Here is a 19,218-nt window from a genome sequence, read left to right as displayed (position 1 = left end):
AAGAGCGAGGCGTTGAAGAGGGGACAACCCATTTCATATACTGAATAATTTCTGTTCGTTTTAAGTTTTAATGTCGCTCCTTACTTACAGTTATAAAAAACTAGTTTTTTTTTATTTAATTTTGAGTTAAAATCAAATAGTCGCGGACATGCATCAAGCCATGGCTAATTGTAGAAAAAGCCAAAACAAATAGTCCGAGTGAGAGAGAGACAAATCTGGGATAAGCCCGTCGGCCGAGGTCGAAAATCCTCGAGCGAATACCTCGATTTTTAAAATAATCAAGTAGTTGCGTTGTTTTTATTCGTTTTTGTTCACGTTTGGGCTTAGGGCTGGGTCATTTTAAACCGTAGGCCATAGTCAGTGTTTGAGATGGTTTCTAAGCCAATTTTTAATTTTCAAAGCTTGGTCCTGCTTTTTGGGGGAATTTTTCAGACCTTATAAATAGGGGAGGAATATGAAGTTTAAAACACCTCCTAAGCTCCATGTTTAGGCTGTATATCCATTTTGGGAAGTCGTATCCACATTCTAGAACACAATTATGTCTTCCTCATTATTCTCTGACAGGGGGAAACAGTAGAGCAGGAAACATAGATTCTTAGCCTCTAATTAGGCTGTAAAGCCATTACTGAAAGCGTCATTCGTGTAGCAGGGGAGCTTTAGAAGCTAACAAAAGTCCTCTAACTTCAATTTTACCGTTAGATGTTGTAGCTGCATTGTAAATTGTGGGCCAATTTCGCATTAGCTATTACTGACAGTTGTCCAAATTGAAAAATAGGGATGTTTTTTCTCGAATGATGGGTGATGGCCGGTAATTGGCATTTTTTAGTTCTGAGTGTTTATGAACGTCCATTTGACGTATTGTTTATAAGTCTGTGCTACACTTTTCAAGCCTCAAACGTTTACATTCGTGTTTTCATCAAGTTTAGTCTTACCCATCAAAAGTTACGAGCCTGAGAAAATTTGCCTTATTTAGGAAAATAGGGAGAAATACCCCATACATTTCCCCATACATAAGCGAGAAGGACGAGTAAATGTAAATACACATGTTTTAAACAGCAATATCATGGCTGGGAGGTAAGCAGGGAGGTTTTCAGGTCCAGTCTAAGGTTTGGGGTATGTAACCTTCAAACCCTAACCTACACGCATGTTAAGTTTTAGGTTTCGGCCCTTAGTGTCAAAGCCAAAAAAGACGTAAAAGCTTCAAAATTGGTTAAGGTCTATTACATGGCAGAAATACGACAAAAAGAGGAAATTCACCATTAGACTAGCTAGATCTTTCCAAACAAAATAGTCTCTGTTGTTGGAATTAAATGTGTAGAAGTTGCTGATTTTTGAATTTTTGGCTTAATTTTTGTTGATTATTTGCTGCTTTGGCTTTTGTGGCTGAATTTTTTAGCTTATTTCTGTCAGCGGTTGACTCATAATGCCTAATAGAGCCATTAAAAACCAACAACGCCAAACAAAATCATCAAACTCGAATATAGCCTACATCTGTATCTTGTCATTATATGGAGGGGATGACTAGGATGCTATTGCGACAGGATTCATTAATATAGTTAGAGAGAACATTGAATGGATAATAGCAATGTATTTTATTTACCTCCTATATGATTTCTGCCTTACGATATACCTTAAAAGTAAAATGTCTGTAACATCAGGAAATGGCATTATACTGATAAACAGAAAGAAACATTTAACATGTGGGACAGACACATTTTAAAGATAAAAAGAAGTAATACAATACCTTAAAAAAATAAGACTGCTCAAACCTACAAAGCGTATGAGTTTCGTCATAACTGGTAATGTATACGCACCAGAAGGAAAAAAAGTGACATAGTTCATTAGTGACCCAGAAAATTTTAACGATATTTTTAAATCATGTAAGAATTAAGATACCTGTTAGGCGTAGATGCTCTGCTTTCTAAAAACTTTTCCCAGAAAATAGATCTGTGCTTTATCCTTAGAACACTTGTGCTTAACGTCCTAGGAAATCTGTCACTAGGAGAGGTTGACATATGCGGTAAAGCATCCGTAGTATTGTATAATGTACCCATTGTGGATTCCAACTGAGAATTATCAAGATGTATAAGCTACCAGAAGGCAAATTGAATCATTATTAAGTTTCGATTGCGGCTACCGGTAAAAATTCGAAGAAGGAGTATTATGACCAAAAATAAGACCTCGAGGCTAATCTTATTCGCATACCTATCGCTTCCAAATTTAGCTGGAAGTAGTTGCTCAACAGGTCAAGGACTGGCATGGTAAAGTCCTACCAGGGAGACATTTGGGTAAAGACTTTTGAAAAATATTCCCTCCCTCCCCCCAACAAGAGAAATAAAGATAATTATCGGTTATATAATAGACAATCGGGAAGTGAAGTTCGATTAATGCTAATGAGCTGAGACAAAATATGATGAATATATAATACTTCAGAAACAAATTTGGGCTATATATTTGCACATTAAGGGGCGGGGTGGGGGTAAAGCATAGCATATATTAAATACGTAAACTAACCATTGCTGTATTTAATATAAGCTAAGCTTTACCCCCACCCCCTAATGTGCAAATATATAGCCCAAATTTGTTTGCATAAACCGAAGCAAACCAAAATACAAACTAAATACTTAAACAAAATATAGCTACAATTTATTTTGCAAAGAAAGTTGCTTGATAAAGAAGTTGCTTGACAAGTTTCTTGTGTCATGCTCGCATCATTCGCGACCGAAATTACATAGTGTCTATTATATAACCGATAAGTACTAAAATAAATAGTAGAATAAATATGACAAAAGGAATTCTTCTTTTAAAAATAATTACTAATACGGCTTTTCTGCAGTTTTTTCTACCTTAGAACATTTTTTATTCTTAACCTCTTTTCTCAATAAAACTGAAGCGATGTTTTAGTGTCCAGTCCCCAAACAAAGACCATATTACCATAAATTTTTTCATTTTTAAACGTAGTCGAGGGATACGGATAAAATTTTAAGAATGTATCCAGAGCATAAGCTATGCCAGGAGGAGGCATATAAAGTATTTTACTCCACCCCTTCCTACTTCAAAAGACGATGCCTTTCGATGAAACAGGGGATAACACTATGTTATATGATCCCATCCCAGGCTCCCAGTGTTTCTCCCAGGTGAAAGAATAATACGTTAAAAATTCGAGTAAAGGAATCCAAGAGGAGGTAAGTTGCAATATTTTTGAAATCTGTGAATCTAGAGACAATAGGCACGTTTTAAAATGCAATTCTGCTTAGAGAATAGAACCATATGTGTCATAAAGAGGGGGGCCATGGGTGCGCTTCTCATAAGAAGAAATTTAATATATGTATCTACAAAGAGAAAATACTAAATCACTGCTGTTAAAAACTGTAAGAATAAAACTCCAGAAAGTAGGTGGCTTCCCCGAAGGAATTTTCATGGTGGTATTCCTGATTAGAACTTTTTTTTTTTTTTTACTAATGTAAAGATAACACACGGAATTTGCAGATCACGGCAACAAAAAGGACATAAGAATTAACAGTCACGAAAACAGATTAGGTCCAATAAAAGTAACAGAAAAGGGGAACAATTTTCAGCAATATTCAAGGTCCTTCCCCTGCACTGCTGCACAGAAAAACAGAAAAAATTAAACTGGTTTTTCTTTGCTCAATTTTTCGTATACAGAAAAAGAGGAGAAAAAGAAACACGTATAGCCAAAAAACTTGTGGCGCCACTATAAGAAAATTACAAGAAAAAGGCTAGCGTTTGTCACCTAATTGCAAAGCCCTTACCTGGGAGGACCTTTCCATAGAGAAATTTATCATGAGGGAAGAGAATTTCCATGAAGGGGGCGCAGGATTTTCTAGTATTATGTAAAAAAAGAAAAGAAAATAAATAATCTTTTTCGACTGGAAGTAATGAGCAGCATTAAAACTTAAAACGAACATAAAACATTGCGTATATAAGGGGGTTCGTCTCCTCCACAATACCTTGCTCTTTACGTTAAAGCAAAAAGAGGTAAAAAAGAACCGAGTATAGCAAAAAAAAACTTGTGGCTCCATATAAGAAAATTACAAGAATAAGGCTAACGTTTGTCACCTAATCGTAAAGCTTTACTTCAAAATTTGTCGAATTAATTAATAACATTTCCTTAATATTTCGTTAAAAATTGATAGGGGGTCTTGAATGTATCAACAGTCCGAAGAGTTAACGAGGAATTGATTATACTAAAGAAAAATGTGATTTTCTACTGATTGTTAAGCAAAGAGCTGCCTATTCAATGTACCAACAGCAGTAATAAAACGTCGCCTCCGTGGCAAGGTTTTCAATCAAAGTGGGTGGCACCAAAGTGTACTCCCCAGGCTATCAAATTGCTCAAATGATATTTTCTTAGAGCTGATTTTTAATGTTTTCCTATCAGGTATGTTAGAGCATTCTTAGGAATTCCCTTTTCTGATCGTTTTATTGAAAGCAAATCAGGTAAGTCTATTCTGTTAATTGAAAAGCAAAATTCATACTTTTTAATGATGTAAGTTTCATTAAATCTGAACATCTCTATCTCCGGTAAAAAGCGGGAGAAGTTAAATGGTTTATCTGAGATTTCAGGAATGGTAGGTGTCGGCTTTTAGTTTTCTGACGTTTATTTGGATCTCTTATTTATTATTTATTTATTTATTATTATTTACTATATACTTATTTATTTATTTATTGGAGCTCTAGAAGCTATGGCAAGACCGACCAATCAATTCTAAACATTGACCCCCTACAAACTAAAAAAATTACAATGGACGAAATGGGGCAATTCTTTTAAGTTTCTTTAAGTACCATTTTTTTTTTTTTGCAAAAAGGAAAACTCTGAAGCGTATCACATCAGCCAAGCATGACTGCGCCTATACCACACGAAATTTAAGTTTAAGCCGTTTTTCCACCGTCATAACAAAAATCTTCAGCAATCAATTTTAGTAACAATCCATTAGATGATTAAATAAAAAGCAAGTTTTAAACTGATAGTAAGGAGCGACATAAAAACTTAAAACGAACAGAAATTATTCCGTGTATGAAAGGGGCTGTTCCCTCCTCAACATCCCGCTCTTTACGCTAAAGTTTGACTCTATCTCTCAAAAAAGTCAAAAAACTAAAACAGTAAATAACTTTAGCGTAAAGAGCGGGATGTTGAGGAGGGAACAGCCCCTTTTATACACGGTATAATTTCTGTTCGTTTTAAGTTTTAATTGAACGTTTTTGAATTAATACATGTTTGATTTTGGCTCTCCGCAAATGAATAATTAAAACGAAATTTGCGTATTAATTTTTTTTTGCTAAATGGCTTTCTCATAGTTTTGATCCGATGATTTTGATAAAAAGGGTGAGGGAGGAGGCCTAGTTGCCCTCCAATTTTTCGGTTACTTAAAAAGGCAACTAGAATGTTTAATTCTTAACGAACGTTTTTATTAGTAAAAAATATACGTAACTTACAAATTAACTTACGTGACGAACTTCTTTATTTGTATATTTTTATTATGTATATGAGGGGGTTTGCCCCCTCATTAATGCCTTGCTCTTTACAATAAAGCTTTAATTTTGTCTCAATTCTTTCAGAATTGAATCGCATAAGGCTGTAGAATAAATAGTTGAAATTACCAAAAATACTTTAGCGTAAAGAGCGAGCACCCGTGATCGGCCTTCAGTAGGGTTCTCTGATACGCTGAATGCGACGGTGTGATTTTCGTTAAGATCCTATAACTTTTAGGGGGTGTTTTCCCCTATTTTCCAAAACAAGGCAAATTCTCTCAGGCTCGTAACTTTTGATGAGTAAGACTAAATTTAATGAAACTTACATATTTAAAATCAGCATAGAAATGTAATTCTTTTGATGTATCTATTAGTACTAAAATTCCGTTTTTTAGAGTTTCGTTTACTATTGAGCCGGGTCGTTCCTTACTACAGTTCGTTACCACGAACTGTTTGACAATAAAACTTTCGGCTAACAGGGTTAAAGACTTCTAAACCGAATCGTTATTCGAAAAAGTTATTGGAGTATTTGAAGCGCAATACTAAACAAGCAGCCTATGCACCAAAACAGAATGACTATGCTTATAAACAACAATAAAGAATCCAAGACTAGTAATAACATGTAAATTTAACAAGTTCTTAAGTGGGTTTCCTGCAAGCATCTTCAGAGATAGGCTATCATAGATGGAATTGTTTTCTTATTTTGCAATTTGTCAAATTTCCCACTCAATTAATATGTTTGTAAGTATTATTAGCTAATAATTTTTGTTGCCAACACTTGACAGAAAATTGTAGCTAATATTGTTAATTAACAATATGAAGACGAAAAAAATACAGTCAGGAGTACAAGCACCATAACAAATGGTATATTTACTTTTGAATAAGAAAAATTGTCATTGTTGAATGGGACCTAACTGGGGAAGGTAGTGGGCACTTTATTCTTTTAGATTTTAAAAAAATGTATTTTTATTTATGATTATATCCAGGGTCGTATCCAAGATTTTTAATCCTGGTTAATTTTTAATCCTGCTTAATTTAGTGGTTTAAGACCCCAACCCTTCCTAGGGGGTGTGTTATCCTTATTACAAATCATTTGGGATCTTCTGAATTTTAGACAATTAGAAACTTACACACAAAATATTGGGATCAGAGCTATGTATTAATTCATTTGCAAGATTTTTATAGTTTTATTTCTTATACTATTTATTTTTTTACATGGAATCCCTTAATTTCTCTGTGGTTAAAACAATTTTTCCCATACAAATTGACATAAAATGTTTTTTTTGAATCCATGGCAATTCACACAAGATCCCAATTTGGAGCTTTTGACATGGGAGTGAACTTAAGGGTTGGTGAAAATAGACTAAATTCAGTTCTAGTTCTTGAAGTATAAAATTTCTCGGTCATGATATGAACTTAACGTACAAGCTGTGTTTTGATTCGAAGGTCTATTCCTTCGCAGAAACAAATTTAGAATCGCTTAGGATGCCTAATCTCTATTTCCCTTGGCATGTGAATGACTGAAGTTTTTTTATTCCATGTTATACGTCACGTACTTCTTATGCGTTACGTACTATTGTGCGTCACGTACTGAATAATCACTCTTTTTCTTGCATGTTGCGACATCATAATTTATGAATAAAGAAGATGCAATTCCTTTTTAATTCAAGTACCAATTATCCAAATATGACCCTTATTTGTTTCAGCAAAAGAAATATAAAATAATTTATGCCCGCTCCCCATTGTGTTATTCCGTCATACCGGCAGCACATTATTATTATTATCTTCTGATTTTGAAGAACATATGCATTTCCATTAAAAAAAATAAACAATTTTGTTTTACGATAAACAATAAAGCTATCTTTATCTAAGAGTTCCTCATATTAGGCGAAAGGATATCATATTTTTACCAATCTATGTTTTAATTGCCAACAAGGCCAAATCCAGGGGAGTTAAAGGGTATGACCCCCCCCCAAAAAAAAAATGTTTATCCGACTCTTAAAAACGTAGCAAAAATTGAAAAAAATTGCTATAGGGCAAGAAGTGGGGGTGGGTGGGTCAAATGCCTTTTCCAGACCTCCTTTCCCCCACAGACCCGAGTTTGCTCCTTCAACTGAATTTAGGTTTTTTTCAAAAATCTTGCCAAAACTAAGATAAGCCCGCATATCTTAAGCATCAACAGAAACGGATCAGTTTAACTTAGTATATATTTACTTTTATAGTATTATTAAGTATCTTTATACTACTTTTATATAAAACTTAGTATTAATACTTTATAATAAAAAGTATATAGCATAAAAAAGTATTAATACTTTTTAATAAAAAGTATTATATAAAAAGTAATTTCATGGTTAATATATGGCTCATTTTTTCAGTTTTTACTGTAATGTTCACTTGATTTGAGAAAATTGGCTCCAGCTTTGCTTCCCCCCCCCAAGAATTTTGACAAAATTAAGCCACTGCTTGGAGCCATTTTGACCTGATTCAGAAAATACGACAAAGAATACCATAAGAAATTCAAATATCCATAGTCAATATATGTATAATTGCACTGTATTGTTGATTACCTTTTAAACTGAGCTATTAACAAACATTTAAATTCAATAAAATTCATCAAATTCTATGGAAATTAATTAAGGGGCTTTAGATCCTACCTTCTTGTAGTATTCCGGGAGGAAATGGTTTCAGTTCTAGAAGTTGTTTACAATGTGAGTCGCATTTATTTTTTTTTTTTTTTTTTTTTGCGTTTAGCTATCGTTTTTTAGATGGATCTACTTTAAAATACTGTTTTTTATTACTTAAAGCTGTTTTTCCGCTGAGAAGGGCTCCCGGACGCGAACCTAAAATATTGAGTTTGTTTTATTATTTAATGTCTTGTTATTGTTTTATTTAAATTAAACCACTGCTTCACCTTTAAGATTAAAAATTTCCAGTAATTATATTATAATTATAGTATTTGAACACAAAAGATTCATAAAATTATTTTTTTCTACATTCACGAATGTACTTGGATGTGCCATTTTTTCCTAACTTTTTTTTTCGGATTGCACTGTAAAGCTCCATAATTTGTGACTGCATTATGTTTTATGTATGCTACTTATTTTTTCAGGTTTACCTAAATGCCATAAAGTATATGAATGCACAATAAAACTGATTAACATTACATTTCACACTATTACCCATTTATGAAGAGAGTGCATATCAAAGATTAAACGGTGCATATAATCATAAATAATAACTATGAACTCCCTTTTCTAGTTTTGAAAACGTCATTTATCCAAAAACCGGATCTCGCCAAATACTAAATCAAGCGTATGCTGAAACATTGTTTTCGTTTTTTTTTGTGCCTGATTTCGCCGTCTATGTCAGGTTACGTTAATAATAGCGGAATATTTGGCTAAAATTTCATTTTCACAAAAATTTTATCAAACAACATCGGAAAAGTAAGTTTTTATATATATTAAAATAAAAATAAACACATCTGACATAAAGCATATGTGTCCATTCCTTGGTTAATTTTTGTAGTAGATTTTGTGATGGCGTGTCTACATCACATAAGAACAATCAGGTCCAAAAGTTCGTTTGCGCAAAATTATTTCTCAGTATTTTTAAAATAGTTTTGCATCCAAATACAAGAATCCGTATTCTGCATTCCGCATTTCCGTATCAAATTTCCGTATCAAAGAATCCACATTTCCGTATCAAATATCTCATATCAAGTGTTTTATTGAATATCATATCAACTTCATGTAAAACAGTTTTAAGCTACTGCATTCGAAACATGTCGTAGAATAGGTTCCAAAGCGATTATCCAAAAGTGTTGTTTTATTGTCAGACAGCCAAAGGGAATAGGACTGTCAAGGGAGGGAATTGAAGCAGTGGTAGTAAATACAGAAGGATGTATTGGAATTACTACTAGAAGGGAAGGTGTCCAGAGAGTACTAGAAGATTGTTTCAGGCATAGGTGAGCTAAAATTTGCCCGAAAGATAGTCATTTTCTCACTTGGGAAGACTAGATTATTTATTGATTTATCAAGGACATCAAAACAGAAACATTTTTAGCACCCCTGGGTCTATCTTAGGTCTATTAATGCTTAAAACCAAGGTATTCTACATTCTTCTTGTGATTACTTCAAAATGACAACGACATTTGGGGAGTTTCACTTTCCGTCAGTGTTGTCACGTCAGCCGGCGAAAATAAACAAGCTAATCTGATTGGTTAAACTCAATACCACCTTTATTCCGAAAAAAAATCAAATATTAACAATTTGTTAATTACCAAAGACAACAACACCTATAAGCAAAGTCCCATCTCTTTAAGCTGTTTGTGTCATATGTTTTTAGTTTATTTTTTGCTGATTTTCACCGAGGCTACTGTCTTTTAAATTTGGCACCTGCCGTACTGAGAACTGCATAGCTGCATATGGTGTTTTTTTTTTGTTAAAAATTAGATCCCAGGTCATTTTACTAATATTTTAAAGTATACATATATATATATATATATATATATATATATATATATATATATATATATATATATATATATATATATATATATATATATATATATACATATATATACATATATATATATATATATATATATTTGTGTAAATTTTAACTTGACCAATCAAAACATTCCGATTTTATTTAAATACCCTTGGTAATTGAAAATCACCTGAAACACAGCCTGCACAACTATTGTTTAAAGGATAAATTAGTGCTACATTGAGAATTTAGTGTTCACCGAAAAAAAAACCCAAGATTTAAAAAAAAGTAAGATATTAAATAATAAAAATCTACAGACTTGATGCAACTTTTGAAGGTAATGCTTACTATATATACACCTTTAATTTTCAAGAAACTCGGCTCAGAACCGAAATTGCAAGCTCTTGGCAAAAATCCAAAGGATTGGCAGACTTGATAAGTACGACGAAGGGGGGGGGGGGGGTCGTTGTCCATTTGTTTTATTCAGTCATTCGATACATACCAGGAAATATAAATTAAAATCTTCATAGATATTGAAATCTGACTGATTTCAAATCTAGCCTTAACCTTTTAATGACGTAAAAAAAAGTAAAAAAAAAAATTTGTCGAATCTGTACACCGTCCAACCCAAATATCATATGTACATTTATCCTCCGCCAATTGTTAAAAGGAACTTACGTAAATATATTCAACATGGATAATTATTGTATTAAATTAATGTTCTAAAAATTACATAAAGTGTGTAGCTCTAATATTTTAGGATATTGTTTCAAAAAGGTGAATCTTACCGTATTTATTAAATTATCATTATCAGGTTACATCAGTCTGGCGTGATGTGTTATGATAAACCTTCAGTCGTTTGATTTTGGCGGAATCAGTAGAGATGTGTAGTTTATACCATTCCTTATATTTATAAGGTACTCCAGCAATTTTTAAATTTCTTATTAGTTTGCCCCCCTCCCTAAAATAAGTTTCTGAAAACAGGTCAGCCAATACTAAGAGCATTCCTGAAACAAAAAGAAGGTTTGCAGGAACCTCTCCGTTGTCGCACGGAGACACATTTAACCTTTTTGGTTGAGTAACCAAATTAGGTGAAAATCTGGCATTTGGCAACCCTGCTCAGAAAAATTCTAAATGAAAATAAATGGAACTTCCAAGAATGGAACTACAGGCGAAATTAAACCAGAGCATGTTCGCCTACCGAGTATCGAGGGTAGGGGTATAATCAGTATTTATGACCAATATTTCTGATTACGCCAATAATTTAATAATTTAAGATCCAACAAAGATGTACATTTCCGGAGGATGTCTAAGCTTGAACTTTGAATATTTCTAATAACAATTTAAGCAGAAACTATTTTTAAACTTGGGAACCGCGTAAAGAACTACTATGTGTACAGTACTCTTTCACTCTAGCTTAAACCAGTTCTTAGCCCTCTAAATTTTGCTCCGGGTCTTATAAATTGTCATAAATCTTACTATTTCCTTGTGATTAATGTTAGGTCATTTGATCTTGGCAAATCAGTGTTTAAACACGAATTTAGGTTAATAGTAGCTTATACATCGCTAACTTAACATTGAATCCTCCATTTTAGTGTTTTACCACAGAGAGCTGAACTCGGACTAACTCCTTGGCTCGGAAAAATTCCTTAGGACTCTTAACAAGAATTCTCGGATCGATGGCTGTCATTTTGGATATTGTTTATACAACGAACTTGAGAGCTTTTGTTAGTCTTACCTCATTCTTATTATTAAGGGAGGAGAAGTTGCACAATTGTGAGGTTTATAAGAGAAAGTAAAGCATGGTGAGAAAGCTGAAATAAAAACAGCTGTTCAAACATCATCAAAAGAAATGAATTTTGTTTTGAAATAATGATAATCCTTAACTCAGAGCGTGACAATAAAGGGATTTCATATCCCCTGAGTAACGGGATTTCATATTAATGGGCAGCTAAGTGCAGCCCTATCTGACTCGGGGATTTCATACTAATGTGCAGCTTCTATCTGAGTCAGATAGATTTCAGATCAATGTGCAGCTAAGAAGATTTTTGAATTTTAGGCTTTAGGAAGGGAAAGGTCGTGAACCGATACTAATACCACTTATACACGTGATGATTTTGGAATGTATTTTATACATTCAGCTTCTATCTGAGTCAGATAGATTTCAGATTAATGTGCAGCTAAGAAGATTTTTGAATTTTAGGCTTTAGGAAGGGGAAGGGTCGTGAACCGATACTAATACCACTTATACGCTTGATGATTTTGGAATGTGTTTTATGTAGAGTTTTTGTTTACGTCGTATTATCTAAAAAAAAATTAAATTTCAAAACGAAAGAAAAATAAATGGAACTTTCAATGATAAAGTGGATTCAGTCTGTTTTGTGATTTTATATTTCCGTGAATTGATGCTCTTAAATACCTTCATGAGCTGAGTTCTAGATAGTGCATTAAAATCAGTGCAATGCCTTGTCTTTCACTAGGCTAAAATTGCCTCGAGTGGACCCAGTCCTCAAAATTACCCTGCAGCGACGTTTGTAGTCACAGTTTTAGTTGGGCAAACCCATGAAAGGACTACCATGACGCTAGTATGAGACCATGTAAGGAAGTTTTCTTTCTGAGAATAGAGACGGAGAGAGGAGGTTATGACAGAGTGGATATCAAAAACCAACTCACAGAATCACAACATTTCCAAACTTTTGCCATTTGAGCAATTGCTGTGGCCTATGCCTCGAAATTTGATTTCTTTGTCTTGATTATTTCATACAGTTCGTGGTAGCGAACTGTAAGTAAGGAGCGACTCGGCCCAATAGTAACTAAAACTATAAACCAAACTTTGGTTACAATTAATGCATCAAAAAATTTGCTTTTTATGCTGATTCCAAATATGATCACAGATGTGTGTTTTTTTTTTTTTCAAAGGTTATCACGTTGAACCTATTGTCTTAGGAGATTGAGGAGGGGGGTGTGGCTCATCGAAAGAAATTAGGAGTTCTACTGCCGTTTTTAAGGATTCCTGGCATGATTTGAAAAACGGTAAAAAACTAAAGAAAACAACAAGTTTTTTCAACTAAATTTTCCAAATTAAGGAACAAAAATAAAGACTGGAAATGAAAAAAATCTTATACGAGGGGGGGGGGCTACCCATTCCTCATCCCTCGCTCTTTACGCTAAAGTTTCACTTCGTTTGAAAAAAATTTGACAAAGTTTTTTGACAAAAGTCTTTTGACAAAGTTTGAAGGTATTTTTTTTAAAGTTCAAGACTTAAGGCTAAAGAGCGAGGGATGAGGAAGGGACAGCGTATCTCTTATACGGAATAAGCTCGGTTCGTTTTAAGTTTCAATGTTGCTCTTTACTTTCATTGTTTCTTAAAAATCAGAGACTAACTTGTTTTTTAACAGTCAATCTTACCTAGGGTTACTGATGTTACTGTCATATTTTGGCTGTTCTTGCTTTAATTTCCACGGACGAGAACATACTTCAATTCAAATTTTTCACTTTTTAGGACTTCAGGACAATTGAGGACTCCAAAAGCTTCCCTGGGTAGCCTACTTTCCTACTTTGAGTATACAGTTGTCTTTGGAAATCAGCAGATTGTTAATGTTTTAATTTCCACGGACGAGAACATACTTCAATTCAAATTTTTCAATTTTCAGGACTTCAGGACAATTGAGGACTCCAAAAGCTTCCCTGGGTAGCCTACTTTCCTACTTTGAGGATGTAGTTGTCTTTGGAGATCAGCAGATTGTTAATGTTTTAATTTTCACGGACGAGAACATATTTAAATTCAACTAAGTGGTCCTTCTTCTTTACTTCCCCAGTTCAACGCGGCAGGACGGAAGAAAACGTGACACAGCCACAGAGATAGTATTGATTGAGGGAGAAGATAGTAAGTCAGGCAATTTTTATTGAGACTTAAAAATTGAAGCACATTAAAAGAATTTTAAATGCATAAAATAGTTTAGAGAAATATGCTTTATGCTTCATGCTACTTTTCTGCTGCAGTACCGCAAAGAATTTTGAAATCTTCACAAGAAAGTGTACTTTCGTTATTTTTGCTTCTTCGGCTCCAGATTTTTAAGTTACCTGACCATTAAAATGTAGTTCTATTGATTCTTATAAAGAATACAATTTTTGAAACAACAAAATTTTCCAAAATGAGAGGGGGCCAATGCACTTCTCGTGACCCCCAATGATGGTCCAGCGTGGAACGTCAAAATCAGAGACTAATTCCAGGCATACCGTGAAGGGGAGGAGGAAGTAAAGACCTAATTGAGAAAATTTAGCTTGGTTACCCATTTCAACGTCTTTATGACGTTTCAGTGTTTCAATGCTCCAGAAAAAAAGGGGAAAAGTTTACATATCAGGGTTTCAAGCTCTTTTTCAAAATCCTCGAAAATGTGCTTATTGTAATTTTTGTAGAAAATGTTTTTTGTATTGAAAATGCGGTTATTGTAGTGTCATAGAAGCAGTAGCTCCTATTAAGAAGTATAGCGACCTCTTGCGCCGGTATGGAGCGGAACAAGTTCCAGCGCACAGTTTTGAAACCATTTATTTTCACCTCCATTGGGCTTGAACTGTCTTGCGGAAAATATGTAACTATTTCGTTTCTGAATATTGCAACTATGCTGTTTTGACAACATGGATGCACGTAAACTCTTTTGATTCAGTACAATAGTAGTAGTGGTAACAGTAGCAGTAATAGTAGGACCAGCAGTAGTGGGACCAGCAGTAGTAGTAGTAGTAGTTCTAGTAGTAGTAGTAGGAGTTGTAGCAGTAATACTAGTAGTAGCAACAGTAGCCTTGAAAGTTTCAACTTAATACCCGCAGCTGTTCCTGAGCTATTGCTAATGCGCCCTTTGTACAACCAGCAGGGACGCAGGGTGTTTGTATTTCGTTCAACACTCACCTCAATTTTCCCTGAAAGTTTTATTTTAATACCCTTAGCATTTTTGGAGACCCAGGATTAATGATGCCTTCTTTTCCTAATAACTAACTTATATGTAAGTAATGAATTCCATAGCTTACAGCTCTTTCTCCAAGGGTTCTGGGGAGTAATTTCACCCCTAGGGGCATACTTTTTTATCCTCACAACTATTTTGAACAAAATGGCTATCTAATAATTTTTATTTTATGTCTTTTGGAAGACACCAGAAAAAGGGTAGGGGCAATGGTTGCCCTCCAACCACTTTTGACTGTTAAAAAGGGCACTAGAAGTTTCAATTTCAGATAGAATAGGCCCCTTCGAAGTCTTACGACAGCAACTTCCATATGAATTGGCCTGGTGAAAAAAAATGCACTGAAGTCGTATTACTCTTTACTTAGGCAGTGCTATCGCGCTGCCAATGAAACTCCAAGTCAGTGTGTTTTGATTTCAGATTGGCTTTTATCATATCATGGACGCCGAAAGAAAGCTTTGATTATAACTGGTCCTTAACTATTTTGAAATCAAAATCTAGATACAAAATTTTTGGTTTCTCTACTCTTTTGCCAAAATTTACTTCGTCTAGCATAACACCTTTTGAAATATTGCAGCCGAATTGCATTATTAAAGACATCTGCACAGAGTAAAGATGAAGGAAAACTATTCCTTAATATGAAAAGTAGACTTTTAGTATTTAACATGATAGATAAAACTAAATATGTATCAATGCGTTTGATCGCTAGATGGGCAAACGTTTTGAAATGTCAGTTAGATAAATTACATTTAGCAGCTTATTAGTGTGTATCTATGCTTAATATTATAGCCCAAGGAGTATAGTATAGGCTATAGGCTAACTTATAGGCTATAATATGTATAGGCTAACTTATAAGAGAGGAAGCTAGTGCTAGCGTTGAAATAAAGTCAACACCTTTTAGCGTTTCTTGTTTCTTGTTTCCAAAGTTCATAATTTTTTTCGGGGACTGAGGTCAGACACTTATTACAACACTAATTTTGTCATTTACACTAGTTTTGCCTTATAATTACACTAAAAAATGCCAAGTACTAGATGGCATCGGTGTTTTTTTCGACACTTGAGCGAGTTTCCGCTTGTACAAGCTATCCACACTCTTTTTTAAAACTACCAAAAATTTGCTTCAAAATTGGTTTTCACGCTTAATTTATTTCGATTCGGGATGACCAAATTATACTTGAATGTGCAGATTTTGAAAATCTATCATTCTAAGGTTTTATTTATTTAGTTCCACAAAATATATATGTTTCTTCCATTCTTATCTCTTAATCAAATACTAACTGCATTGAGTGTAATTTCAGTTGAATTAAAGTTGTCTAAATAACTGATAATATCTTACTGGCTTTAAATTAAAAAGAATTTTAGTAAACATTTACATGTTTGAATTACTAGGCCTAGGCCAACCTTTAAGCCTCTGGGGCAAAATTACAGTCTAAAGTTCAAAGGCAGCTAATATTTAAACTAGCAATTATGCATATGATTCCAATTATGGTCTTTGGTCTCTCCAGGAGTGAAAAAACTGGAAGCATTTAGGGCATCAAAACCAGGGGGTGCCTATTCACGAAAATACATGGGTGGGCAAGGATTTTCTTTTGAATGAAGATTTAAAAAAGTCTTTTTCAAAACCTTGAATTGGGAATTTCTTCTTTTTCTATGTTTCTCAGTGAAACTACCGATAAAAATGTGCGTTTCAAAATCTTGTAGGGTTTCTAGAGGGGTAATTATCCCCTTTGGCAGTCCTAAATAAAACACTCTTAAAGGGCACCCATGTTAGAAAACAATATCTGAAATCCAAGATTTCAATTTTAATGTCATATTTGATTTTAATAAGAAAAATCAATGCCAAGGTAAATATAGCTTTATTTTGCATAAATAAATAACTGAACCAAATTCCATGTTCTTCTTCATCTCCAATTAAAAAACTGAAGCAAATGGAATAAAAGTGGAAAAATCAAATTAATCTACCAGTAGAGTTCCGTGTATAGGAATTCTGGACTGGATATTAAAGTATCGATACTAGGATTAATTTAAATTACCTAGGATTAATTTAGGATGAATTTGGGACTACTTTAAATTCAAAGTAGTGGCTTACTTTGAATTTAATTCAAAATTTGCTGGATTATTTTCAGGAATAAAATATATAAAATGTGGTAGAGATCAGCATGCTTGCACAGAGGAGTTTAATTTGCGAAGTTGGGTGGAAGAGCAGTAAAAAGCCCTCCCTATAATCCAAAGTGGACACTATTAAATAAAGAAGATGATTTTGACTTCTAGAGGCCATATTATCTTTGTATTAGCCTGACAAGTTCTCAAAAAGAAACAATAGTACGTTGCTTTGCCTATTTTTATCGATAGTTTTAGATAGCTGTTAAGAATAGCTTTAATATAATTTAAGGATAAGTTTAATTAAACTTTTAAATAAACTTTCATAGTAAAAGAGGGAGAAAAAAGAAACAAACCCGATAAGTTAAATAGTAACAATAAACAAAACAAAAGAAGAATCTAAAAAAGGAAAGACTGATTTCCTGTATGCACTCTTAAATGAGTCTTAAGGACATAAGGACTTAAGGACTTAAGTTTTAAGTACACAGGAAATAAAAATAAAAATAAATACACTATCCATTGAACATCCCAGGGTATGTATGCTCAAAAAAAGCAAGAAGCATTAGGGTAGAGCTAGTCAGGAATTTTTAAATATTGTACATTCTTCTGATTAAAGAAAACTTGTACGAAATAAAGCAACTAAATTCAGCATGGGTAACAAATGGAATTTTTAGGTGAGGAATGGGTAGGGGCTATATTGTAGAAATTGTTATCCAGGAAGGAGGTAGGATTGAGATGACAGAGGTTCGAAAGAGCCTTTTTGTATATGTCGCAGTTTTTCTGCAAAATATTAAAATACTTTCTATTTTTAGTATATTTTTGGCTTGCGACAGAGGGAACAATTTCTGGCCCTCCTCTCTTCAGGTGTCTATGGCAGTAATAAATGCTATTTATCATCATTAAATGCCCAGACAAGGATCAGCTAAGCATAAAAGTCCGGATCTGTTCAAGTTTTGTGAGATGGCTTGGGTTTCGACTCTGTCGTGCACTCTTCCTTCTGCCTTTACCTACAGAATGGAAACCCTTTTATACCTCTTGTGAACTTGTTTGACCGGAACCGTGACTGCAAACAGCGATGCAGGGTATTTTTGAGAAGTGAATCCCCTCGACAAAGCACAGTAAGTGACACAGCAATATCAATGGACAATTCTTCTGGGGTTGTTTGTTTCAGACTATTCAGATGGCTTTTTAGGGTTGAAAAGCATCATCTTAGCTATTTTATTCATTGTGGGCATACTGTGTAGTATAATATTTCTTGAATCAGAGATATAAGCAAATGCAAATGATAGGGTTAAGATTGCTTGTCCAGGACTTTGACCGGAGAGTCGAGGTAATTTCCTAGAGCTGGAAATCATATATTAACCAAAAATGGGGACAGATTAACCTTCAGTATGGAAAACCGGAAGGGAAATGGAAACCTTTTGTAGAAAAAAAAAATTATCAGCGTTTTTTGCAAAAAAGACGCGATCTCGTAAGTGTTGAAAATTTCCAACTCAAGAAAAAAAAAACATGCCAAAAAATCAAGTGAATAGCCAATTTTTATAAAACGGATGAACATCAATAGATTTTCATCGCTGTATACGTGATCGAAATATCTAGACTTTTGTACCTGTTTTCACTGCCTAAATAAATTGACTTATCCCAATTTGAAAATTTATTTGTTCGTCATAGAAAGGTAGTGTGGCATGAGAAGTAGTGTGGCGTCATAGAAGAGTAGTGTGATACCTAGTTTAAGATATTCCGTCGAAAATCGATCGTATATATTGGGAAAATAAATAAAAAATACAAGTTTGTTTTTAACTAGAAAGTAAAAAGCAACATTAAAACTTAAAACGAACAGAAATCACTCCGTATATGACAGGGGCTGTTTCCTCTTTAACGCCTCGCTCTTTACGCTAAAGTTTGACTCTTTCTCTCAACTCTACTTTTTAAAAGAGTAAAAAACTTTAGCGTAAAGAGCGGGGCGTTGAGGAGAGAACAGCCCCTTTCATATACGGAGTAATTTATGTTCGTTTTAAGTTTTAATGTCGCTCCTTATTTTCAGTTATAAAAAATTTGTTTTTTGCCCCTTGTCAATACCTCACTCTTTACATTAAAGCTTAAATTTTGTCCCTTAGGAATTACCCCTGAATCACAAAGGCCGTAGAATAAATAGTTGTAATTAATAAAATTACTTATAAGT

General features: G+C 33.9%; 1 protein-coding gene and 1 long non-coding RNA gene across 12 annotated transcripts in view; one reads left to right on the top strand and one right to left on the bottom strand.

Annotated features, from left to right (window-relative positions):
* LOC136034471 (3',5'-cyclic-AMP phosphodiesterase-like) overlaps window positions 1–19,218 on the bottom strand; it is a 387,364-nt gene that overhangs the window by 133,185 nt on the left and 234,961 nt on the right. The window contains exons 1-2 of one of the 11 annotated variants that reach the window (XM_065715676.1): window positions 11,461–11,635; window positions 1,897–2,066 (exon numbers count right to left, since the gene is read on the bottom strand). The exons of 8 other annotated variants lie outside the window; for them this stretch is intronic. In XM_065715676.1, coding sequence (XP_065571748.1) covers window positions 1,897–2,054 — 158 coding nt within the window. In that variant the 5' untranslated portion in view covers window positions 2,055–2,066; window positions 11,461–11,635. Of the gene's footprint in view, window positions 1–1,896; window positions 2,458–11,460; window positions 11,636–19,218 lie in introns of those variants that run through there. 2 more of the 11 variants (XM_065715678.1, XM_065715677.1) reach the window with 2 other exon arrangements.
* Window positions 13,759–18,681, top strand: LOC136035081 (uncharacterized). Its single transcript, XR_010619322.1, has 2 exons — window positions 13,759–13,867; window positions 17,849–18,681. It is a non-coding gene; the product is annotated as an uncharacterized LOC136035081 (long non-coding RNA).

Source organism: Artemia franciscana, chromosome 13, assembly GCF_032884065.1.
Source record: "Artemia franciscana chromosome 13, ASM3288406v1, whole genome shotgun sequence".
Classification (NCBI taxonomy): domain Eukaryota; kingdom Metazoa; phylum Arthropoda; class Branchiopoda; order Anostraca; family Artemiidae; genus Artemia; species Artemia franciscana.
Note: the sequence above shows the minus strand (reverse complement) of the source record. Positions and strands in the feature narration are given on the sequence as shown.